Here is a 27,277-nt window from a genome sequence, read left to right as displayed (position 1 = left end):
GATGTTTCACAACATTTTATTTTCACCCTCAAATGTCATACCCATCTCCCTGGCAGCAGTATGCAGGTCCCTGGAGCAGTTGTTAGGGGGTGCAGTGGACTTCAGGCAGGTGGACCCAGGCCCATCCCCCCCCTACCTGTTACAATGGTGCTGCTTAATGCTTAGTCATCCAACCCCCCCCAAACCCACTGTACCCACATGTAGGTGCCCCCCTTCACCCCTTAGGGCTATAGTAATGGTGTAGACTTGTGGGCAGTGGGTTTGAGGGGGATTTGGGGGGCTCAACACACAAGGGAAGGGTGCTATGCACCTGGGAGCTCTTTTACCTTTTTTTTGTTTTTGTAAAAGTGCCCCCTAGGGTGCCCGGTTGGTGTCCTGGCATGTGAGGGGGACCAGTGCACTACGACTCCTGGCCCCTCCCATGAACAAATGCCTTGGATTTATTTGTTTTTGAGCTGGGCGCTTTCATTTTCCATTATCACTGAAAAACAAAAACGCCCAGCTCACAAATTGTCGAATAAAACATGGACGTCTATTTTTTTCGAAAATACGGTTCGGTCCGCCCCTTCAAGGACCCGTTCTCAGAGATAACGCCCATGGAGATAGACGTTTTCGTTCAATTATGCCCCTCTAAGTCTATCTGGTTAACTTTAGGAAAGTATTTTTTTTGACCAAACATAGGAGGACATTTTAGAAGGCTTGCACAGCTTATACGTATGTAAAAGTCACAGCATAAACCATTTAGAAAAAGCATCTTGGCTTAGGTGAGCCAGACAATACAATACACACTTTAAAAAAAATATATAGAATGCAGCATTTAGACCTGTGGTTTGCTCTAGTGATTGAGGGGCACAAACACTTACCTTTCTTGTATTTAAATCCCTCTGCAAATTCTCTAAAATTAGTTATTTTGTTTGATGCCTTGGTTGTCTTGTCCTGGATGTCCAATTTTGCAAAATCAGTATTTACACAAGTAAAACCTTGGTAGTACTAATCATTTCTATAGCGCTACTAGATGTATGCAGCGCTGTACACATTATATGCAGGTACAGTCTCTGTCCTTAGAGGGCTGACAATCTAAGTTTATTGTACCTGGGGCAATGGAGGGTTAAGTGACTTGCTCAAGGTCACACGGAGCTACAGTGGGAATTTTATGATAAGGTTTTTTTTTTTAACAGAAATGGCTATTTCTGCTGGATGTGCTGACATTTGCACATGTATTCCCCTATGTCCTTATTCTTATTTCACCTAAAGATCCGCATTCAGCAAAGTATGAATGGCCTGAATTGAATGTTCCATTTCCTACCTTCATGCCCTATGGAAAAACATGGTTCACAAAGGTTAAACTTAGCTAGCACTGAATATCAGCACTATCTAGTTAACCTTTAGCCCTTCCTCAATATGTTCCACTCACTCTTGCACTTAACTCAACAAAGTAAAGTACTAAAAATGTGAGCATTCATTGGGAGAGGTTAGATTTGTATGTACAAATGATGACAGAGTAATTATTACTGCGATGTAACACTATTTTAGCTTTTAGATCATTTTATTTTTATTAGGAAAATCAGAACTATGAGATTATTAACCTTATATACTTGTCTTTTTTCTTGAAAATACGAAAAGGTTTAAGGTCCTGTTTACTAAGGTGTGCTAGCATTTTTAGCGCGCACTAAAATTCTCATAGACAACTTAGCATTTAGCACATGCTAATCATTAGCGGATGCTAAATACATTAGCACGCCCTTAGCGCAGCTTAGTAAACAGGGCCCTTAGGTTTCTTGACACTTGATTCTCATTTCAAGCAGCTCGTCTTGAAAAAGAAGTTATAACCCTACTGCTCTCTGCAACAAACTATTTACAATTCCGAAAAACTAGAAAAACTTATTTCTTCAGAAATTTGTTACTCAATCTTATGTAGATTCCTGGACATGACCATCTTCTTTTATTGCGATCTGCCTTGAACCGTGTGGTACAGGCAGAATATAAGTTATATTGTTATGTTGTTATTATTATGTTACCAAAACCGCACTAGTGATTCCTGCCACAGCAATGCCCATAGGCGGTCGGTGGCCCAACTGTTTGGGGAGGCTAAAGGGGGCAGGGTTAGGGGTGGGGCCAGGGGTGGAGCTTAAATCCATAATTATCTGATAACACACAGGAAAAAATAAATAAATAAAAATAAAAGTCACAATTAATACCTTTTATTAAATTTAGATATTAGATATGTATCATATGTCAAAGAATAAAGTGGTTGCTCAAAGCATATTCTAAGCACAATCGCTCAACTGCAAAACACTATGCACAACTTTGTGCAAAAACATACTCAGAACCTTACTGTACCATAAATATTACACTGGGCAGAACCTAATACACCAATATACCACCCATACGGAAAATGCAGACCGTCAACAATATGAAACAAGGGATCATATCATCACAATTCTCATGTAGAGCCACAAAACACCCTAATTCATGTTTAATGTGGGATAAAATGCCATAAATAAGTAAATAAATATAAACTTTTAATGTTGAGCACCTGATTCTCAAAGTGGACATATTCCAAACACTATAATGAAAATAAAATGATCTTTTCTACCTTTGTTGTCTGGTTGTCCGATTCTGCTGCTATCTGTTCTCAGTGCAGGTCAGGAAGTCATCCTCGTTAAATATCTCCCTGGCAACCCAGCCACCCCCCCCTCCCCCTGCTCTCCCAGCAGTAAGGTAAACAAACCATAAACCAATTTCTACAATTGGTTACACAAGGCTAGAGGGCTTTCACTGTAGCTCCTGCTGTGAGGATGGAGGTAAATCAACAATTTAAACCTCTCAGAGCACAGCAGGGGAGGCTTAGCCTGTCCAAGCCTCTTATACCGAGTGCCTATGGCAATGCCTACAAAGTCCATTCACTTTGAATGGGATTCGTCAGCATCGCTGTGCAGGAATCACTAGCGCATTTTGGTAAAAGAGGCCTTTAATCATTTAAAAAATTGTGTTAGTATTTAAAAATTAAGAATAGAGATGTGCAGAGTTGTTAAAAGTGGGTTTTGAGTTTGTGTCCTGTTTAAGTGCAAAATACTGCAAATTAATAGACACCTGTATGGGTAATTTGGGACTCTAAAAAATTAGGATTTTGCATAATATGGATAAGAGTAAGGCTGTGGCTTCATTTATATGGTTTAGAAGTGAAAATGAGAGTTTAAAATAGTTAGTTTAATATAAAATAGAATAATGGAATGTCTATGGGTTTGAGTGTATGTAAACTGTGCTCTGATTGGCTGCACTAGTCAGTAAAGGAACCTCGTTAGAAACAGTAAGGCCCTGACACTCAGGAGCAAATGCAGGCACTAGAGGCCATTAGCGCTGGACTGGCACCCACATTTGTTGGCACAGAATGTTCAGAGGTCTTTTGCGTGGGGAACAATGAGCGCGCGCCAAAGGTAGCACAAATAGCATGCTAGTCTAGTCAAATGAGGTAACGTCCTATTCCCTCCCAATGCTCAGAAGAACAGCGCACAAAGCCAAGCTGCCTTACTGCTGCAGAAATAACACCAGCTCGGAGCAGGCATTAGGGTGTCTGGGCATTAGGGCCAAGAGAAAAAACGACTGCTCTCCACCACTTCCACATGCACATCCTGCTGTTGCTGTGTAGTGGGAATGGGCTCGGTATACAGGGAAGATGGATGGTGAAGGAAGGTTTGTGCTGTACATCCCCAGCCTCGGGGCAGCGGAGCCAGAAATCCAGCAGTGAGGAAGCCTGACATTTCTCCAAAATACACCGATCTGCAGTTTATAAGAAAGAGGAAGAGAGGGAAGGAGTGGATGGAGTGGGTCTTGTCCTCCAGCTAAAGATAAGCATTGAGACTTTCCCAGTGAGGTAGTCTATACCAGTACTCAAGTTTAGAATTAGTTACAATATAATCATATCTTTTGTTGCTGGAATGATTTTATGATTAAGGGTGAATGTAATCAGAAGAAAAATGTTGGTTAAAGTCTACCTAGCTCCCGGGACTTGGACAGAGCTTCGGAGAGCTCTGGGTGATGGTCCCTTGATGAAGGGCGGGTCTGGCATGGGAATTGAGTTGCTAACGGGACCTGTGCTAGGGTCTGGGAAGCTGCTGCGTCTGAGGTAACTCGACTATTCTCAGCTACAGATAGGTAAAAAGAGTAAGACTGACTTCATCTCTCAGCAGAGAGTTGCTACATGCAGTATTGCAGAATTCCCCCAGGAGTAAATGCTCTGAAGATATTACACGTGATTCAGTTTTCTCATTTTAGCTCACAACCTTTTTCAGTTGTAGCTCAAAATAAGTTCCATAGGTATTTTCCTATCCTCAGAGGCTTACAATCTTAAGGGGCTTTTTCGCACACTAAGCCCATATTTAAGGAGCCAGGATTTTCTTCTATCTTTTTTTTTTTTTACTGCCTCCTATTTAGGAGGTACTAAGTGCTCCCTCATTATCCGGGGGGGGGGGGGGGGGCTGGTATTCTGTGAAAGTAGAGGAGTTGGGACAGATCCGAGTTGGCCTGGGCTTCCAATATGGTTAGGGGCTGGCCCAGGCAACAGGTCCAAAGCAATTCTGGAGGCTGCGGGGTTTCAAATCACAGCAGACAAGACCTGCATGAGGGTGCATCTGCATGAGTATGAGAGTGCAGCCAGGAGCAGGGCAGTAGGAAAATGGCCTGCCTGAGGCTTGGTCGGGAATGGGAGTGTTCTGGGCATGTGTGGACTTTTGTGCATTCTCCAAATTGCTCTGGAGCCTACGGTAGGCTACAAATGAAGCCGGGTCCTCGATTTTTGAGGCACCCTGGCAGGCTACCGTGGTTAATCGCGCTTGAGCCCCGGGATTGGAGGGAGGTGTTCCAGACCAAATTGGAGCACAGGGGCAATCTGAGATGCATCAGGGGTCTCAGGTAAAATGTCCTCTGGAGTTGTTTTTCTAACTTTTAACTTTTTAAATGCTAGTTTTGGTCCATGTTGGCTGGGGATCACAGGGTTAATTTTAAAACATTCTTTTTGTTTCTCTGGTGTCTTCCTTAGGTGGGCCATTGGGGTCTGATGGCATAAAAAATCATTTGAACAGATAAAATTTGATGGTTTGGTTGCAAAATAAAAATACAATGTTTGGTGGCTCATTTGGCGTCATGGTTGCTTGTGTAAGTCTCTGGGGTTGTGCTTAGTTTTTCTGGAAACATATGGTTGAATTGGTACAGGCTTGATACAAAATTTAATCCTCTGTTTACTAAGCCATGCTAGTGGCTGCCGTGCACTAATGCTGACACAGCTCATTCACTTTGAATGGGCTGTGTCAGCATTGCCGCGCAGCAGCCGCTAATGTGCCTTAGTAAACAGGAGGGTAGTGTGAATTTTATTTAAATTTACTGGAAAATCTGTGGAAAAATTTTTGAAACTGTGGTTTTCCCATCACATTTTCAAAATTGAGATTGTCATAGTAAAAGTTTGAGTTCTACGCTTTAGAAAAAAAACTTTAAGTTCAATGGATTGGCTGGCTGGGCTCATGTGATGCAAGCTGACATCATTGATAAAGTAATGACTTGAGAACAGTGGGGCAGAGGAACAGAAGACTTGAAAGAATGCAGGCGTGTAAGAGGTGTTCACTCTTTCCTCTATGCTGAACAGGAGTCCTCCACCTATGGTCCTGCCAGTAGGGGATGCTGTTTCACTATCACATTTCATTAGTGATGGACAAGCAAGCTCTGCAAGACTCCAAGGAACCTGTCTGTTCCTAATGATTGAAAACACAATATTGAAGCACCACCTCTCATTGACAGGAATGCAGTTGGAGGACTCCCACTCAGCTTAAAGGGAACAGTGGAGGTATCTCTGCAGTGTGAAAGAAAATTACAGAAACATTTTTCAAAGTGTGAAAACTGATTGAAAACAGTGTAGTTGGCAGTGTTGTGTGCCTGAGTGACTGCCTAAAAGTACATGCAATGTAAGTTTTAAAAGTTTGTATTGTCTCAACTAGGAAACCTGCTCAGGGCTGGTCTTAGCAATTGCGGGGCCCTGTGCAGACCAGTTCAGTGGAGCCCCCTGCTCGAGCCCGCTCCTGCATCTTCCACTCCCCCACGCCTGCATCCTCCACCATAAGCCATAATTTATCAGAGTTTAAAAGGCGGTTTAGAGCTCTCGGAACCCCATCTCACCCCATACCTTGATGTGCATCCAATGTTTCAGTAGAGAGCGGCAGCAGTTTTCATATTCCATCAGCTGCTGAGCCCAGAGCCTCCTCACTGCTGCATCCTGCCCATGCGGAAGCAGGAAGTGACATCAAAAGGGGCAGGACACAGCAACAAGGAGACTCTGGGCTTGGCAGCTGACGGGATATGAAAATCGCTGCCGCTGCCCGATGCTCTCAACTGATATGCGGATGCACATTAAGGTACGGAGCAGGGAGGTGTTCCGAGACAGGAGGACAGACGTGCCAGAGATGCAGGGCCCCTAGGAGCACAGGGCCCTGTGCAACCGCCCCTGTCGCGGCCCTGCCTAAGACCAGCCCTGAACCTGCTGACAGTCTCCAGGCTCTGGTTGACTGTAACTAAGCCTGGGTCAAAGAAGTTCTGTTAGTGTGAGAAAATCAGTGTTTGCATTTTTTTTTTAAAGCTGGTAACCGTTCAGTATTAAGAAGTTCTGTTCAGTTGATGTAAAGTTAATAGGCCTGTTCTGAAAGCTGTAAGGAAGATAAACCCCTGGTTGGAAGAGAGGGTTTGGTTGCTCTAAAGCTGTTTGCTCTGCATCTGCACCCTTGTGAGCGACTGAGATTATGCTAGTGTGCTTGAATAAGACCAGTATGTGTTTAGTGCTCCTCTTTAGTTTATTGAAAACTGTTTTATCATAGAAATCACCTTAGCAGGGAGCTGTGGTTATCTTTGATTTTATTAACAAGAAAGCCCACCGAGTTTTTGAAGTTAAAACCCTCAACTAGAGATCTTATTGTTGAGTCTGACAGATAAGGAAGATATGTTTTTTTCACTTTAATTTCATATAGCCAGATAGTAGGTAGACCAGAGAGTGCAGCAGGGATGCCAGAGCATCGCTGAATCATCAAGGGACCTTCATCCAAGCAAGACCCTGCAGATAAGCATCTTCTTCAACATCACAAGCATCTCCTGGGGAAACAACACTTATAAGAGACTGTGTTAAGTGTGGGGAAATACTTACATGAGTGTGGGTGATTAATTTCTAATTCCAGTTGGGAAACCTACAACATTTAAAAAAAAAACCCACAAAGAATCAATTCTTGGAAAATAAACTATCAATAACAGTAAGCAAGTTTAAATTCAGGAATAAAATATATAAAAACAGTTATCTGATGTTCTCTTTAAGTTCAGGATTCCTTCTGGTTGAGAGGATTGTCATATTATAGGTGAAATTTCTTGCTGTGTCACCAGTTATTAACTGGAAAAGTTGGAGAACATTGTTAAGTATTTGCTTTGATTATGCATTTTACTTGGTAATGTGCAATCTGAACATCTTATACGCTTATTGTGTTGTATTTTAACACACAGCTGTGTTTTTAATTTTTGGTTTTAACTTATGCTAATTGTCATTTTAAAATAATATTTAATTACCATCTATTTTAACATCTAAAGTTTGTGCAATAATAAACATCACAACAATAATGTAAAATGTGTGAGTAACCAAAAAAATGTTTTTTGAAAAGTTTTGCACTGAGAATTGAATCATCTAAGGCGTCAGAATGAGGGCATCTCCGTTACACAAATATGCTTAATCTGCTGTTTCCTCATTATTTTTTTTGTAAATTCCTCAAGTGGTGTAGGTTAAGCATGGAAACCCAAATACCAGGATAAGTTCTATCCTTAATTGCTAAGCAATCTCATCACAGGGAAATCTACATTTTTATAGGCTTAATATTATTTGTTGAGGATATGCAAACATTCATATCTTAGACAAATACATTTAGAATTGATTTGGGCTCTTTTTGAACTCTGATGACATGTTTTAATTGTTTAGTTTGTCCTTTTCTAGCTTGACTTGGAGAAGACATGGCAGATGAACACATCATGTGTGGTGGAATGCCCAGTAAACTGTCAGCTCTCGGACTGGTCTCCCTGGTCTGAGTGCTCTCAAACATGTGGCCTTACAGGTTAGTAGTATAGTCTGAGGAGCAATTCTCAGGAAGGGGCAATAGTCTCCATAGGAAGTTGTACAGATTAATAGGGTCATGATCCCTCTTCCTTTTTAATTCAAATTAATTGGCTTATTTTTATCTTCTTTTTGCAAAAAGGAAAAATGATACGAAAGAGAACAGTAGTTCAGCCATTCCAAGGAGATGGTAGACCTTGCCCTTCACAGATGGAGCAATCCAAGCCTTGTCCTGTGAAACCTTGTTATCAATGGAAATACGGTCAGTGGTCTGAATGCAAAGTTGAGGTATGTTCTGATAGTATAAATATTTTTATGTATTTATTTATTTATGTGCACATTAGGAGGTTAATTTTAAAACAGGTCATCTAGGTTGGGTGATCAAGTAGGTGCTTCTTTTATAAGGGCACATAGACAACGATGACCATTATTTTAGAAACATTAAATATTTTGACACCTACCAGACAGGACTTACCAAAGAACTGGGTTTCCTATCCCATTATAAAACATAAAATTATATTGCTTTGTCACTGACTTATCACCCATCCATCTTTCCCTGTTTCTCACATAATCCACCCCTACCCTCTTTCTGTGACTTTAAATCACTGAAATGCTTTTGTGTTGCACATATATACAGTATTCTGATATTTGTCAACGCTTACTCATTTCTGACCTGAAGAAGAAGGGTTACCTTCCAAAGCTAATCAAAAACTATATTGTTAGTCCAATAAAAAAGGTATCATCTTATTTTCTTTTCTATGTTTTGTTTTATTTCTATTTAATACCTTTAGAAGTGAACTAACACAGCTACCCTATCAATTTATTAAAAAATGTATCTGAAATCAGTATTTACACATGTTTGCAGTATATGCTTTTAAATGCTTCTATTTACATGTGGAGATCCACGCCACGTAGAAATTTCAAGGGAGCATGGTTTGGGGTGGCTTGAGTGGGACTATAATCTACATGTGTATTTCCTATTTTACAAAGAGAATATACGTGTATGGAAAGAAATTCCACATGGGCTGTTACACCACCTCAAAGTTTGTTTCATCAAAGGCTTCACAAAGGGATCATTCTGCTTAATCTACTCATTTCTAGTATGCAGCGCTGTACACTTTATATGCAGGTACTTTCTCTGTCCCTAGAGGGCTCACAATCTAAGTTTTTGTACCTGGGGCAATGGAAGGTTAGGTGACTTGCCCAAAGTCACAGAGAGCTGTAGTAGGAATTGAACCCAGGTTGCCAGGCTCAAATCCCATTGCACTAACCATTAGGTTATTCCTCCACTCCAATTAAGGGGCCTTTTACCAAGCAACACTAAAAAGAGGCCTGCACTAGCCTCAACGTGGGTCTTTCTCACATGCTAAGGCCACTTTTAGCACTGTCTGTAAATGGCCGTTTTTTCCATTTTTCTAATAATGATCCCTGTAGCACTCCACTATTCACCCTCCTCCACTGAGAAAAATGGTTATTTAACCCTACCCTCTGTTTTCTGACCAATAACCAATTCTTAATCCAGACATTGCCTCCTATCCCATGACTCCTTAATTTTCTCAAGAGTCACTCATGCAGTACTTTGTCAAAAGCTTTCTGAAAATCCAGATATACTACATCAACCAGCTCACTTTTATCCACATGTCTATTTACGCCTTCAAAGAAATGAAGCAAATTGGTGAGGCAAGAATTCCCTTGGCTGAACCCCTGCTGACTCTGTGCCATTAATCCATATTTGTCTATGTTCCATAATTTTATTCTTTATAATAGTTTCCACAATTTTCCCCGGCACTGAAGTCAGGCTTACCAGTCTGTAATTTCCCAGATCACCCCTAGAACTCCCTTTTAAAAATTGGTGTTACATTGGCCACCTTTCAATCGTTGGCCTTGCTTCCCAATTACTGGAGTTGCCATAGAAGGCCTCTCCAGCTCATCCTGACTTCTCTTTTATTTTGATTTATACTAATACCTTTCAAGTATTGAAACATCTGTATCATATCTCCCCTATCCCTCCTAGGCTATACATATTCAGGCCTTCCACTCTCTTCTTGTGCATCTTTTGGCACAAATCCCACACCATGTTTGTTGCCTTTCTCTGAACTACTTCAAATGTTTTTTTAATGTCCTTACTAAGATACATTCTCCAAAACTGAATACAATACTCCAAGTTGGGCTTCTTCAATGACTTATACATTTCTCTGGTCACACAGTCAAAGAAATCAAATAGATTCATTTAGCATGATTTTCTTTTGGTAAAACCATGTTGCCTTGGATCTCGTGATCAATTGAATTCCAGGAATTTCACTAAGCATTAACAGCACCTCCTTTACTTTCCCAACCACTGAATTGAGGCTTACTGTCCTGTAATTTTCCACTTCATCTCTATCATTTGTTTTTGTGAAGAAGGACCATATCCTCTTTTCCAGTCCTGTAGAACATCTCCTGTCTCCAAGGAATTATTAAACAAATCTCAGTATCCTGGGATGGATCTCATCTGGTTCCATGGCTTTGTCCACTTTCAGTATTTTTAGTTTTTCATAAACACTTTCTTCTGTGAACAGTGCAATATCTACTTTATTTCCATATGTACCTTTCTCAGCCAACTGAGAAACTTCTCCAGCAATTTTTTCTGTGTACACATAAGAACATAACATAAGCGTTGCAATACTGCGACAGACCGGAGGTCCATCAAGCCCAGTATTCTGATTCGAACAGTAGCCAATCCAGGTCACAAGAACAATACATTTTATGCTTCTTATCCTAAAAATAAGCAGGTGATTTTCCCAAGTCCATCTTAATAATGGCTTATGGACTTTTCTTTTAAGAAGATATCCAAACTATTTTAAAACCCCACTAAGATAACTGCTTTTATCACATTCTCTTGCAACAAATTCCAGAGTTTAATTACACATTGAGTGAAGAAATATTTTCTCTGATTTGTTTTAAATTTACTACATTGTAGCTTCACTGCATGCCCCCTAGTCCTAGTATTTTTGGAAAGGGTAAACAAGCAATTCATGTCTACCCGTTCCACTCCTCTCATTATTTTATATAACTCTATCATATCTCTACTCAAATTTTCTCCAAGCTGAAGAGCCCTAGCCACTCTAGCCTTTCCTCATAGGAAAGTTATCCCATCTCCTATCATTTCCGTCGCCCTTCTCTGTACCTTTTCTAATTCTACTATATCTTTTTTAAGATGTGACCAGAATTGCACACAGTATTTGAGTTGCGGTCACATCATGGAGCAATACAACGGCCTTATAACATTTTCACTTTTGCTTTCCATTCCTTTCCTAATCATACCCAACATTCTATTTGCTTTCTTCTATGCCGCTGCACACTGAGCAAAAGGTTTCAACTTATCATCAACGATGACATGTAGATCATTTTCCTGGTCAGTGGCTCCTAATGTGGAACCTTGAATCACGTAGCTGTAGTTTGGGTTCCTCTTTCCCATATGCATCACTCTGCACTTGCTCACATTAAATGTCATCTGCCATTTGGATGCCCAGTCTCCCAGTCTCATAAGGTCCTTTTGCAATTTTTCACAATCCTCTTGCGATTTAATAACGTTGAATAACTTTGTGTCATCAGCAAATTTAATTACCTCACGAGTTATGCCCATCTCTAGATCATTTATAAATACGTTAAAAATCAGAGGTCCCAGCACAGACCCCTGCAGACCCTCACTATCAACCCTTCTCCATTCAGAATACTGACCATTTAACTCTGTTTTCTATCTTTTAACAAGTTTTTAATCCACAATAGAACAATACCTCCTATCTCATGACTTTCCAATTTCCTCTGGAGTCTCTCATGAGGTACTTTGTCAAATGCTTTATGAAAATCCAGATATATAACCAGCTTACCTTTATCCACGTTTGTTCATCCCTACAAAGAAATGTAGTAGATTGGTGAGGCCAGATTTCCCTTCACAAAATCCGTGTTGGCTTTCCAGCTCATTTTCGAAAGAGATCCCGGCCATCTTCCGACACAAATTGGGAGATGGCCAACGATCTCCTGAAACCGGTCAAATCGGTATAATCGAAAGCCAATTTTGGCCGAGTTCAACTGCTTTCCGTCGCGGAGCCGGCGAAACTTCAAGGGGGGCATATCGGTAGGGTAGTGAAGGCAGGATGGGGGTGGGACAGGGGCAGGCTCACGAGATGGCCAGCTTCATCCAATAATGGGGGAAAAAAGCCAGACTTGACGAGCATTTTGCCGCCTTTACTTGGTCCCTTTTTTTCACGACCAAACTTCAAAAAGGAGCCCCAACTGACTAAATGACTACCAAAGGGAATCGGAGATCACCTCCCCTTACTACCCCAGTGGTCACCAACCCCCTCCCACCCAGAAAAGAAACAAAAAAATCTTTTTTGCCAGCCTCTTTGCCAGCCTGAAATGTCATACCCAGCTCCCTGACAGCAGTATGCAAGTCCCTGGAGCAGTTTTTAGTAGGTGCTGTGCACTTCAGGCAGGTGGACCCAGGCCCATCCCCCCTACCTGTTACACTTGTGGTGGTAAATGGGAGCCCTCCAACCCCTCCCCCAAAACCCACTGTACCCACATGTAGGTGCCCCCTTCATCCCTAAGGGCTATGGTAATGGTGTACAGTTGTGAGTAGTGGGTTTTGGGTGGGATTTGGGGGGCTCAGCACACAAGGTAAGGGAGCTATGTACCTGGGAGCTATTTTTTTTTATTTTTAGAAGTGCGCCCTAGGGTGCCCAGTTGGTGTCCTGGCATGTGAGGGGGGCCAGTGCACTACAAATCCTGGCTCCTTCCACGACCAAATGCCTTGGATTTGGCCGGGTTTGAGATTGCCGGCATTAGTTTCCATTATCGCCGAAAATCAATGCCGGCCATCTCAAAGTCGGCCATCTCTGACATTCAGCTGGGCCCAACCTTATTAGAGAAGAAAAAGATGGCCGGCCATCTTTTTCGAAAATACGGTTGGCTCCACCCATTTGCGGAGCCGGCCGCAGAGATGGCCGGCGCCATTCGATTATTCCCCTCTTTGTCTCATTAATCCATGCTTGTATATATATGCTCTGTAATTTTGTTCTTTATAGTAGTCTCTACCATTTTGCCTGGTACCGATGTCAGGCTCACCGGTCTGTAACTTCCCGGATCTCTTCTGGAACACTTTTTAAAAATCGACGTTACATTGGCCACCCTCCAATCTTCCTGTACTATGCTTGATTTTAAAGATAAATTACATATTACTAACAAAATTTCTTCAAGTTCATTTTTCAATTCTATCAATTCTACACAGAACAGAAATATGTATTTAGCATGTTCATTTTTCCTCATCACTCTCCACATAGCAGTTGCCAACATCTTTCAGTCTTACAATTCTATTTCTAGCATTCCACCTCTTTTTACATCTCTAGCAATCATTTCTTCTATTTGTGCTTTGGCTAACTGTGGAGGTTGTTTACTAAAGCTTAGCTCGAGTTATCTGCAGCAGGGCCCACAGGACTAAAACGGGTCCTGCTGCAAATAACTCGAGCTAAACTTTAGTAAACAGGGGGGTTAATTTCTGTCTTTGCTTCTTTGAGTTTTATCCGATATTCTTTGCTACTATTAGATAAACTGTGTGAAATTGGGATCATGGGCAAATTGTTACACTGGCTTTGTGGCGTTTTATCAAACAGTCTACAGAGTTTAAGATGAATGGTGAGTTATCAATACCTTGGAGGATAAATTATGGTGTCCCACAGGTTTCATCAGTATCAGCAATTTTATCCAACATTTATACGAGATCTTTGGTTACAGCAGTAACAAAATTAGATGATATTACAGCTATGCAGAGATATTACCTTCCATATTCCATTAATCTCCCCTATAATTGATTATTTAACTATTGTTCGAGTGTTTTAACTTTGTAGAAAAGTGGGTTTCATCACAAGTTGAAAAAAGAAAACAAAATTGTCTGTTTGATAGCTCAAGATCTTGAAAGTTTAGGTAGACAAATGAATATTGGTTATCTCCATTTTGCTTCTGAAACCTCTTTGAAAATACTGGGAGTATATTTAGACCCATCACTTTCTATGCTATATCAGACTAATGTTTTAATTAGCAATGTTTTTTGGAAACTGAGACTTCTAGAATTAGATGCAACCTTTTGCTGGATCAGACCAAAATTATAATTCAGCCTTGTATTTTGATTCAATTGGACTTTTACAAACGTCTATATATGGGATGTTCCCAAAAACCTTTTGTTAAATTTCAAATTCTTCAAAGTATGCCAGCTAGGGAATTGAGAAAGTTTCTTTGTTAGCTATCAAAATTATACTGGTTACCTGTAGAATATTGTGTTTTGTTTAAACTTAGTTACTTAATTTTTAAGTTATTTCAGGGTCAGGCTCTTCTTTATTTAAGTTATTTAATAACATTTTCAAGTTATTCTATACAGTTGCAGCAAGGAAGCCACTTGATGTTACATTTACCTGATGTTAATGGGATAGGATATAAAAGAGTACTTGTTCAGTCCTTTGCATATGAAGCCCCTTCCATGTGGAATGCCCTACAGTTGAAATTAGATTGCAAGCTAATTACATGGCTTTTGAGAGAAAGCTACAGATTTGTTTAAGAAACGTCTTGTTATTTAAGGGGTGTTCTGCTATCCAGTGTTCTTTAACTTTTTTTGTATATCCTAAGTAAATCAGCTAAAGAACACTAACTTGCTGATGAGAATACTCCAAGTATTTGCAAGTGTCACCCCCTCCTGTTTGTATTTGATGTATTTACTTAACGGAGGAAGACTTCAGATGCTCAGCTCTCAATGGTATGATTACCAATATGGATGTCGGGCGAGCTTCTTCATCAGTCTTAAAAACCTCCATAGTTAAATTGAAATTTTACTTTCTGTTTTCTTTTTTTTTTCTTTTGTCTTTTTTTGTTATTTCAATATCCATTTTTACTATATCAAAATTAACTATTATCCAGAATGTAACTGTTCAAGGGCAATTATCTTAATCGAGTGTGGTATAATTTGATTTACTCCACAGAGAGCCTCCATTTCACTGTTAGCTTCCTCAGGAGTCAAACCTCTTATGTCTTGCCCTGAATAAATGGTAATCATACCATTGAGAGCCGAACATCTGAAGTCTTTTCCTCCATTAAGTGAATATACCAAATACAGACAGGAGGGGATGACACTTGTGTAGTTCAGCGTAGTGGAATATTGTATATCCTAGAAATTTCTAGTCAACTCTTTTCTGATTCACATTAGACCTAAATGGTAATTTGTGGAATTTAAGTTTTTTTGGACCCTGTTTACTAAGATACGCTAGTGTTTTTAGCGTGTGCTAAAATTAGCACATGCTAAACGCTAGAGTCCCCATATATTCCTATGGATGACTTATAGGCTCATTTTCGAAAGAAAAGGACGCCCATCTTTCGACACAAATCGAAAGATGGGCGTCCTTCTCACAGGGTCGCCCAAATCGGCACAATCGAAAGCTGATTTTGGGCGTCCCTAACTGCTTTCCATCACGGGGATGACCAAAGTTCATGGGGGCATGTCTCAGGCATAGCGAAGGCGGGACTTGGGCTTGCCTAACACATGGGCATCCTCGGCCCATAATGGAAAAAAAAGGGCATCCCTGATGAGCACTTGGACAACTTTACCTGGTCCTGTTTTTCTTATGACCAAGCCACAAAAAGGTGCCCGAACTGACCAGATGACCACTGGAGAGAATTGGGGATCACTTTGCCTTACTCCCCCAGTGGTCACTAACCCCCTCCCACCCTCAAAAACATCTTTAAAAATATTTTGTTTGAGCCTCAAATGTCATACTCAGGTCCATCACAGCAGTATGCAGGTCCCTGGGTGCAGTGCAGTTCAGGCAGGTGGACCCAGGCCCATCCCCCCTACCTATTACACTTGTGGTGGTAAATGTGAGCCCTCCAAAACCCACCAGAAACCCACTGCACCCACATCTAGGTGCCCCCCTTCACCCGTAAGGGCTATGGTAGTGGTGTACAGTTGTGGGTAGTGGGTTTGGGGGGGGGGGTTGGGGGGCTCAGCACACAAAGTAAGGGAGCTATGTACCTGGGAGCAATTTCTGAAGTCCACTGCAGTGCCCCCTAGGGTGCCCAGTTGGTGTCCTGGCATGTGAGGGGGACCAGTGCACTATGAATGCTGGCTCCTCCCACGACCAAAGGGCTTGCATTTGGTCGTTTCTGAGATGGGTGTTCTTGGTTTCCATTATCGCCGAAAATCAGAAATGACCAAGTCTAGACCATCTCTAAGGACAACCTAAATGTCAAGATTTGGGTGTCCCCGACCGTATTATCAAAACGAAAGATGGCCGTCCATCTTGTTTCGATAATACGGGTTTCCCCGCCCCTCCACCGGGACGTTTTGCGAGGGCGTCCTCAGCAAAACTTGGGCGTCCCTTTCGATTATGCCCCTCCATGCCATTAGTGCATCCTAATCATTAGCATGTGCTAAAAATGCTAACATGCCCTTAGCGCTGCTTAGTAAACAAGGCCCTATTTGTGTTGTATTATATTGTCCTCTGTTTAACTATTCCATCTCAAACATGACTTTAAAAAGGGCCCAATATTCAGCCAGTGGAAATCAGTGTTTTGCTAACTACCACTGGCATTATCCTTGAAAAGTCAATGCCGAGCCATGTCTGGGCTCCGGCATTGAATTTCGAGGTATACAGAACCGGTTAAATGTGATCCTATTTAAGTGGTTAGCTCGTCTGGCTAAGTGCTGAATATTGGCTCTTAACTGGCAAAGTGCTGACTCTGCCCCTAGAATACCCCCCAAATAGCTGGTTTCACATTGGGCACTAACTAGATATCTTCAATGGCACTAACTGGTTATCCCCAAACAAGTGATTTAACCAAACAGGAGCTATTTCTAGCTGATTAAATCACTTTGAATATTGACCCCAATATTTTTATCATGTCCCCTTTCCATCATCCTTTTTTTCCAAGCTCAAGCCCTAATCTACCTAGCCATTCTTCATATGGGAGATGGTCTATCCCCTTCATCATGTTATCGCCCTTCTCTTAACCTCTTCTAGTTCTGCTAGATTATTTTTGAAACGAGGCAACCTGACGAGCCACAGTACTCAAGGTGTAATCGCACCATGGACCTATACAGAGGCATAATGACTTTTTCAGTTGTGTTACTCATTCTTTTACAAATAATCTTTTATATTCTTTTTACTTTTTGATAGCAGCAGCACAATGGGCAGAAAATGTCAACATATTATTCACAATACTCCAATATCTTTTCTTGGGTGGAGACTAGTAACATAGAACCTAAGATTTATTTTTCATATGTACATCACTTTGCATGTGCCCACATTAAATTTTATCTGCCATTTAAACGCCCAGTCTCCTAATCTCGCAAGACTTTTCTTCAAATTATTACAATCTGTTGCCATTTTTACAACATTGAATAATTTTGTGCCATCTACAAATCTAATCACCTCAAATGTTGCTACTTTCTCTAGATTATTTAAAATATGTTAATCAGCACAGATCCCAGTATAGTCCCTTGTACACTCCACTGTTGACCCTTTGCCACATATAAACCTTAACATGTAGATTTACACTCTTTCTTGTTTTTATCCAGTTTCTGTTCGACAATAGGGCATTTCCTCCTGTCCCATGATTTCCTGCGAAGTTTTCCATGAGGAACTTTCTCACTATCTTTCTGAAAATCTAAATCCACTATGGTGATTACTTGAAAAGTACTAGTCACAGCTTATACATGCATATACATACCTTTAAATGTTTATACTGCATAACTATCAATTCTGATTTTACAAAGCCTGGATATACAGGTCTAAAAATGAAAAATGTGCACATGGTAAGAGGAATGTGGTCTGGGTGTGTTTTATGTGGAATTACAGCAGGCACAAAATTTTAAACATCTATTCCCCATTTCTGAAGGGAGGTGTCCATTTATGTCCAAACAGAAAAAAAACATTGGTATTTAAACCTGCTATCCAGAAGTCTGAATGTGAGCAGCACTCCAATGACTGATTCCCCCCCCCCCCCCCCCTTAATGTGAAATTGGCAAGGGATATTGACCTCTGTCACAGCTTAAACCAAGCAGACAGACATGTGATCTTTCTTCAGCCTTTTCTAAAGCAGTGAATATATTTTATCTGTGTTTCTAAAATGATATTCTTAATGAATGCTTACACCTTATACAGACTTATGACTCTGGCAACCACTCATTTTAGTTTTTTTCCTAAATTTCTTATAGTCCTCCCCTTCCCCACCCCTCCATTTTTAAATTAAGTGCTACAACAGTAGTTCTCTTAAGTGTCCTCCTTCTTGTGATTATGACAAATTTGATTGCACTATGGTCACTATTGCCAAGATGTTCCACAGTAAGTTCTGCATTCTAGTAAAGTAGTTTCCCCTCTCATCAGTTCCAGGACCAATGGCTTCATGAAGCAGTCGTATATGGTATCTAGTAACTTCCCTAGAATATTCCCATGAGATTCTTACCCAATCAATATTGGAGTAATTGTAATTTCTTGCTATTTTCTACTAACAAATTTTTTAGCCTTCCTAATTTCTGTTTGCATTTCACTGTCTCTTCATCCTTTCCTCGTGAATGGTACCATTTCCCTATCACTATACTCTTCCCTATCAGGTATAGAATTTTTATACATAAAAATACCACACTGTATTTTCTTTCCTGTAGTGCTTTTATCCACTTTGCCATACATAGCATATAAAGGCCAGTTTTAAAACAGGGCATCAGGTAGCAGTATATTCTAGAATGCAAAATAGAATACTAGCCTAACCCGGTATATGTATGCCCAGGCATCTAAGGGGGAAAATTATCAATTCGGGCTACTTTTAAGACAGGGTATTTTACCACAAGTCATGCAATTTTAGTCCAGGGTCTCATTGCACATTGATAACTTCCCCCCTTAAATGCCAAACATATGTGCGTATTTTATTTTATTCTATAAAGTGCATGCGTAAGTTGCATCCCGCCCATGCTGTTCCCATGCTCCACCCACCTGTATGTTTCTTTTGCAAATATATGCTATGCAAGATGTGTGTGTATACTTATAGAATAGAGCAAGCAAAATATTGGCAAATATGCATGCTAGTATTCTCAACACACTCATAATGGTTGTGCAAATGTCAGTGCCTTTTATTTATAAAGAATTGACCCCATAATACTTCCACTCTACCAATTTGATCTATCCTATCATTTCAATATAATGTGTACCCTGGTATGTCAATGTCCCATTGATAGTTCCACCGGCTTTCTGAGACATCTGTCTACATTTTCATTTAGTGCTATACATTCCAACTCTTCACTCTTATTTATTATTTTTTTTAATCTTCTGGCATTCACGTACAAGCAATTTAAAGTATTTTGGTTCTTGCAGCTGTCCAAGTTTGTTTGACTGATGTTTCAGCCATCTTGCTGTGGCCTTCTCCACGCTGATATTAGCACTCCTGGGAGCAGAGAAGCTCTGTTGAGTACAGAAGATTAAAAAATAAGAAAAAACAAAAGCCTTACATGTAGTTCATGCAAATACACCAATAAAATAATTCAATATTACCATTACAATGCAGAACCATATTATAAACATAAGACACACACAAAAAAATAACAAATGTTCTCTAAATGAAGACCATTTCATTAGTGAAGCATGATACTGCAACACAGTAAATAATGGCACTGATGTGTTTTTTAATGTAAGTTTTGTGTTGTTATACCCTTTCTCCTAGGATGCTCAGTGTGGAGAAGGCACAAGAATCAGGAATATCTCCTGCATGGTTTATGATGGATCCAAAGAAGATCCTGGTAAAATGGTGGATGAAGAGTTCTGTGGAGAAATAGAAATGATTGTAAATGGTGATAAGAAAGTGGTGCTTGAGGAAACATGTACTTTACCTTGTCCAGGTACATTAAGAAACTATTTTGTAGGCTTCCAATTTCAGTAGCTGAACTGGTCCTAGAGAACATTGTGCTTATGTGGTCTCAAAAAGTCATGAACTACAAACTTTTATGTTGGCAATCCTTCTATCCTATCCTTGTAGATGGTAATCTGTTCTGAAATTAAATGTCCATCCATATTAATTTCAAAATTTATGGTGAAATGCAATGAATGGGACCATTTTTGGTTCATTGACAAAGTGAAGCCATTTTGGAGATGGACACCAAAAAGCAGAAGTCATTTTACTAATTATATTGAAATGTTTTGGCAAGCAGCCAAACAAGCTTATTCTAGCCCCACTTCTTCCAAATACCATGGCTGATGAAGCACACCATTTTCTGTTCATTTCTTTCCTAGCTTTGAGGAATAGGCTGACTTGATAGGAGAGGTAAATATGTTGAGCATACACACATAACAACCTTTTGGAGTATTACTGGGAGAACCTGATACTACCAGCATTAGACAATGAAGTGTCAGAAGCAAATAAGTTCCCTCTTATCTTTAGATCCAAGTACAAAATGCCCAAATGAGAACTAACTACACACCAAAGATATTATAAAAAAATATAGTGCTCATTTTTTTTACAACAGCAACAGAGATAATAATCAGGCAAGCATAAAGACAATGAAAATCTTTACACAGAAACATTTCTGAATAAACACACATTACCCTAGACAGGCTTATAAATCCATCAGCTACTCTATCCCCCACAGCACATATAAGCGTCAATATATGGTGATTATACAACCTTAGTAGATAATACAGGCATCCAGCAGATGTCCATGCAATCCTTGGATGGTCAGTCAGACATGGAAATGGACCATACTCAAGATGGAAACCCTATCCTAGCTTCTTAAAGTGAAAAGGCCCAGCTGCAGCTAGACTGATGACGTACATGGCCTTGTTGTCGATGCCCAACAACTTGTTTGTTTCCCATGCTATGACTCTAGGTGCCACATTATGAGCATTTTAACCATAAGGTCAGGGTTTCAGGTAAGTAAGTGCTTTTGTGGGGTGCAAAGGTGCCACGGAGTCTGGAATAATAGGACTTGGACTTTCCGATACTGATGTGGAGAATCAAAGCATTACAGCACATTCATGCTAGCACAGAGCCATTCTGACCGGAGAGTGCATTATCCAGTAACAATGTACTACTACTACTTATCATTTCTATAGCACTACTAGACGTATGCAGTGCTGTACACTTGAACATGAAGAGACAGTCCCTGCTTGACAGAGCTTATAATCTAATCAGGACAGACAAACAGGACAAATAAGGGATAGGAGAAATAAGGTGGGAATGATAAAACAGACATGGGTGCTGAACAAGTAAACCCTGCTGCTCCAGCCATTTTGTCAGTTTAGTCACTAAGGACATTTCCAGGAGTCCTTGGTTAGGTGGCTGTCAGTCCTTGATGGGGGGTTTTGTATTGCAAGGCTTTACACTGAATACACACATATTCACAGGCCCTTAGCACCAGGCTTCAGCAGTGAAGGATGAACTTAATTAAAGTCTGTATTTTCATATCAGGTTGAAAATGCTGAACAGTACCATGTATTGCAACCCATATACTTTTGCTATATAGGCATGTAGTGCTTTATAGTTCTTGTTTTGCTCCTACATTCTTAACGCTGCTTTTGACTCCTACCCACTACTCACTTACCCTGTACCCTTTTACCCCCACCTCTTTAATTCCCTTACCTCTTAGTTGTTCTGTCTGTTTGCCTGTCTTATTTAGATTGTGAGCTCTTTGAGCAGGGACTGTCTTTTCATGTATGGTGTACAGCGCTGCGTATGCCTTGTAGCGCTATAGAAGTGATAAGTAGTAGTAGTACATTCTCCCCCTTCAAGAGGTTCAGCTCAAAGAAGGAGCTGAGCGGCTTGAAACACCAGCTACAACACAACTGTGTGCGTTTGCTCGATCACAACAAATGTCCTTACAATGACACAAGCAACAAATGATATGTATAATATCTATCATAAAGGCATAATATCTATCACTAATCAGTATAGGGGCAATAAAATATCAATAGTTTGTAAGTATTGAAGCAAAACTATTAACACTACTATGTAAGTGTAGGAAAAACCTATTTGTGAAGAGAAAAAAAACTACAGAGTTTTTTTACCCTAGAATGACAGCAAATATCGAAATATGACAATGCAAACAAAATAAAAGCAATACAAAGTACAATAATACTTGGTCTAACCTATAAGATATATATAACCTACACTATACTAGATGTATATGTGCTGTAAGTAAAACCATAAAATAGAAAAACCTTATCTTTTATCATATCAAATAACAATATACAAGCCAAGTACAAAACTGATGATGAATGTATCATTTAACATATGACATTTTCAGTAAAATAACACAATCAGTTTGGAAGTAAATTAAGCATTTCTACTACCTAATACTGACTACATATATGTGACCCAATATAACATGAAAAAACCTTTATTTAGGAAAACCAAGTGTAAATATCATAGGTAAAGACACACACACACACACACACACACACATATATATAAAGGTTTTTTCATGTTATATTAGGTCACATATATATATAATGAAAAAGTCTGTATACCTAAGAATGACAGGTATAAAAGTGCTTATGTACCTAACTAAACCTGTTATGATGATAAGTATATATGAATGATGTAGAAAAGAAACCAATACCTCACGCCCTCCTTTGTTTAGGAGGTATCTATGTAATACATATTTTAGCATAGTAGAATTGTTTCCACAGTTTTCACTATGTGAAACCACATTTGGAATGCATACATATGATTTTGAAATTGGATTGGAATCTGAATGTCAAAAGGTGCACCACAGTTTTAAAACATCCAGCATTTTTATGTTATTGCCTTTGGACCTTAAGGCATAAATATGGATGTAAGTCATGACTTGATTTATTTGCTGGCAAAATCATAAACCAAAAGTAATGCACAAGGCATAATACACTATGGCCATAAACAAAAGCATAAATTGAACCATGATTTATTTCTTTGCTATAGCATAACAAAATCAGTGATCACACACACATATGGCAAAATTGGTACAAAGGGGTACCCATTGGACAGTAGAAACTTAAAAAAAAACAACAAAGGGGAAAAGAGCAATGCTGTTCATAAGAGTATAACAGTAACAATATTTACCAGGTTATCAATTGATTACTCATGGGACCATCCAGAGGTTAATGTGAGACATGATACACTTTAACATTAAAGAGGGTTAGAGAATTAGTAACGTAAACACCTCCTTTCTATGCTTCCTCATTCTTCTTAAAGACCTGGAGAGGCAGAACTGAAAGTTTGGTTTCCCTGAAAACATAAATTGTTACCATGTGATATATAACAATGAGATTCAAAGCATGCAGAACGCCTCGTTATTATCTAAATTCGAAAATGCAGCTTGCAGTGAACCCCACAGGTTGTGTTATTCCAGGAAAAATAATTCCAGCTTAAAGCTGCCACTTTTTTTCCTGCTCAGCTGCCTGCATGTGGCCCTATCCTCTCAAGTGTCATCTTAAAAAGGCTAGAGCAAAAACTACTTCCGCCTCCCTCTGAAGATACCCCCAAATATGATCCACCCTGAGGACACCTCTTTAATCACAACCCTTCCCCAAAGAGTCCCCCATACTACCCCCTTATGAAGATCCTCATCCTCCCATATGGTCCCCAGGGCCTACCTCTCAAACCCCTGGTGGCTAATGAGTTCCAGAGAAGAAGTAATCCCCAATCACTCCTGCCTTTAAAATGATGCTGGTGACCCCTAGCAGTAGTCTTGCAGTACTACTGCTAGGGGTCAAACTGTCATATAATAGCAAAAGTCCATTCTATGGCAGTGTAACTCCTAGTGGTAGTACCATGAGACTACCACAGGGGTCTCTGGTGCTATTTTGAACTTGGCAGGAGCTACTGGAGATGGCTCCTGTCCCAGAGCCCACTAAACACCAGAGATTTGGAGAGGGAGGCCTGGGAGAGGAGTACCTACTTGAGGGTAGGGATCTTCAGAGGGGTTTGTGTTTGGGAAGTGTCTTTCTAAGAATGAGGAAAACAGAGTTTGCTCTCACCCCTTTAAGATACTGCCTGTCAGTATGAATAATGCAGCTTGCGAGGTTGAATTCAAGCAGTATTTTTTATTTATTTATTTGTTACATTTGTATCCCACATTTTCCCACCTTTTTGCAGGCTCAATGTGGCTTACATAATACAATTAGGCGATCGCCAATTCTGGTATGAACAAAATACAGAGTGAAGTTGTAGTAGGGTAAAGTTCATGTGTGACAAAAACATTTGGGGATCGCAAAGAGAAGGAAGGGTTTAGTTTTTTCCAGTATGGCTTTGGTTTTGTTGTGTTGCAGGGTTCAGGCATTTAGGTTGGATCATTAGGGTATGCCTTTATGAACAGGTTAGTTTTTAGTGCTTTCCGGAAGTTTAAGTGTCATAAGTTGTTTTCACGGCGCTTGGTAATGCGTTCCATAGTTATGTGCTTATATAGGAGAAGCTGGATGCATAGGTTGTTTTATATTTTAGGCCTTTGCAACTTGGGTAGTGGAGATTTAGGTAAGTTTGTGATGATCTTGTGGTATTTCTGGTTGCCATGTACTGCAGCAGTCACTGATCTGTGGTACTGAGATACCACAAGCTAGTGACTCCTGTGATAAACTAGGGTGCAGTAAAAGGCCAACTTTTACCTCATTTTAATAACAACCCCCCTCATTGCATAAGTCTGTTATCATTTATTGGTCAATAGTTAATATAGCAGGTATTAAATACAAGTCCTGTTGTTGAAGGAATAACTCTTTGTCTAAAGTGCAATTAGTAATACACTATCTGTGACTCTGTAAACACAAGATTCACAAATTCCAATCCTGACATGCTAAAGGCATTATTATTTGTTTTTGAGAAAAGATGAAATGAATAACAATTGATAATATGGAACAATAGGGGGTCTGTTTATAAGCCGTGCTAGCGGCTTCCGTTTGGCATTGCTGACACAGCCCATTCAAAATGAATTGTCTGTGTTGGCATTAGCACACAGCCAGCCGTGCTAGCAGCTTAGTAAACCCCAGTGTAGGTGTGTAACCTATAAAATCTTAGAAAATAGGATTCTATATAAGTAAAAAAAATGTTTGTTATTTCAATTTGGTTCTGTAATTTGCTTTTGGCAGGTGACTGCTATTTGAAGGAGTGGTCTGAGTGGAGCTTGTGCCAGTTGACATGTGTTAATAGTCAAGATCTTGGGTTTGGAGGCACACAAGTTAGATCCAGAGCTGTAATAATTCAGGAACTAGAAAATCAACATCTGTGCCCAGAGCAGTCCCTGGAATCTAGATCTTGTAATGGTGAGTAGACTGCAGTTAAGAAGCATTTTCCGGCCTGTTTCATAATGCAGTATAATAAATAAACTAAGTAACAAAAGTTCTCTAATATAGACATAAGCATCAAAAGCAAAGAGAAAAAAGCCTCATGAAGCTCCCAGCTTAAACCCTTATGGAGCAGGGCTGCTTCATCTTCGGCTGAAAAAAATCTCCCAGACAGTGGACTCTTTATTATAATAATTGAAACAAACTTCAAAAATGAAAAAAATGTACTTAGCCGCATTGTCTCTTTCTCTCAGCTCAAACAGGACCATGACCAAAAATGGCTAGCGTTTCGATTAGCTGCTTCAGGGTCAACGAGTCATAACTTGACTGGTTAAATGGTACTTAGCCGGCTATCCGATGATATTCAGCTGGACATAGCCTGCTGTCTCCTACTGAATATTGGCAGTTAGCGCCTAATGGAGAGTTGGTTATGTTGCATGATATAACTGGCTACCTGCCAATTTTCAGTGTGTTGCTGGCCAAGAGTGGCAGCCAAATATGGCCGCAGCAATACCTGGAATATCTTTGGCCAGTTCCAACTGGCCAGTGCTGAATATTGGCTTTGCCAGTTAAGTTGGAACCGGCCAAAAATAAACCGGATATTCAATGCTGGCTACAGGAAATGGCACAGCATTGAATATCGCACGGCATTGAATATCTGGACTCAGCATTGACCACAGGAGGGAGCCCAGCTACTTCCTGAAGTCTGAAATATCAGCCCCTAATTGTTTTTTGTTTTGTTCATTATATTAATTGTCTATGTTTCTATTGTAAGCCACCAAGAACTGTGACTTGTGTGGATTATAAATAAATATATAAATGGTTGTAATTGCATTAATGAAAACAAAATTGAGTTTAATATAACTACTGCAGAACTCATACTAGAATCTTCAGAAATGAAATAATTTCAGTTTCATTAAAGGTGTTTAAGCTGAAGACTATTACACTGTTGACTGGGCATTGGTTATACTATGGGGGCAATTCTATAAAATGCTCCAAACATTAGGCGCCAGAATGCTGGGAGTTAATTGAGAATTCTATAATGACATCTGGATGCCCAGATAATATAACACTAGCGAAAGTCAACATTTAAGCACTAACATTTCGCTGTGCCCACTTATGTCTACGGCAGGTATAACTGCGCAGGCCAAAATACTTTACTTGGCATGTAAATGACATTATTCTATAATATATGTACATAATTGTAGGAGATGTTGGTGCCCTGCTCGCATTAATGTCCCTTTGTAATTTCGCACTCTGCATGTTTCACACTAAGATTATAGAATACTGCTTAGCACCTATCTAGCACTTACGCACAAATTGTAACATTCACACACGGAAATGTCCCCAGATTCTATCTATGTGCACAACATTGTGCACACAAAATTTAATTCAGTAACAAACCAATTAGCATAGATAATTGGGTGCTAATTGGCAATAATTAGAATTTACACACACATCTTGCTAGGTGCTGTTCTATAAAGAAGTGCCATAAATTCTTTTGGGCAGATCTGGAAAGGGGGCATGGACATGGGAGGAGTATGGGCGGGTCACAGGCATTCTAAGAATTTGTGCACTGTTGAGAATATGCCTGATCTGCGCCTAATTTAGGCTTGAAGATTTACATGGTTCCAGTTGGCATAAATCATCTCCTCTAAAAGTTAGGTGCAGATCCTATTCTATAAACGGTGCCCAACTCAGAGCACTGTATATAGAGTAGCACTTAGCACTCATTTTATTCAGCACCAGTTTTTCAGCACCCTTTATAGAATTTGGTCCATGGTGTGTGAACATTAGCTCTCACATTATAGAATGAAGGACAAAGAAATCAATA

The 27,277-nt window shown here is 40.0% G+C and overlaps 1 protein-coding gene across 1 annotated transcript in view; it reads left to right on the top strand.

Moving 5' to 3' along the window:
* THSD7A (thrombospondin type 1 domain containing 7A) overlaps nucleotides 1–27,277 on the top strand; it is a 510,747-nt gene that overhangs the window by 447,184 nt on the left and 36,286 nt on the right. Inside the window, 4 exon segments of the mRNA XM_030201155.1 lie at nucleotides 8,009–8,126; nucleotides 8,268–8,413; nucleotides 19,862–20,036; nucleotides 25,249–25,422. Of these exon segments, the coding sequence (XP_030057015.1) occupies nucleotides 8,009–8,126; nucleotides 8,268–8,413; nucleotides 19,862–20,036; nucleotides 25,249–25,422 (613 nt within the window).

Source organism: Microcaecilia unicolor, chromosome 1, assembly GCF_901765095.1.
Source record: "Microcaecilia unicolor chromosome 1, aMicUni1.1, whole genome shotgun sequence".
Taxonomy (NCBI): Eukaryota; Metazoa; Chordata; class Amphibia; order Gymnophiona; family Siphonopidae; genus Microcaecilia; species Microcaecilia unicolor.
Note: the sequence above shows the minus strand (reverse complement) of the source record. Positions and strands in the feature narration are given on the sequence as shown.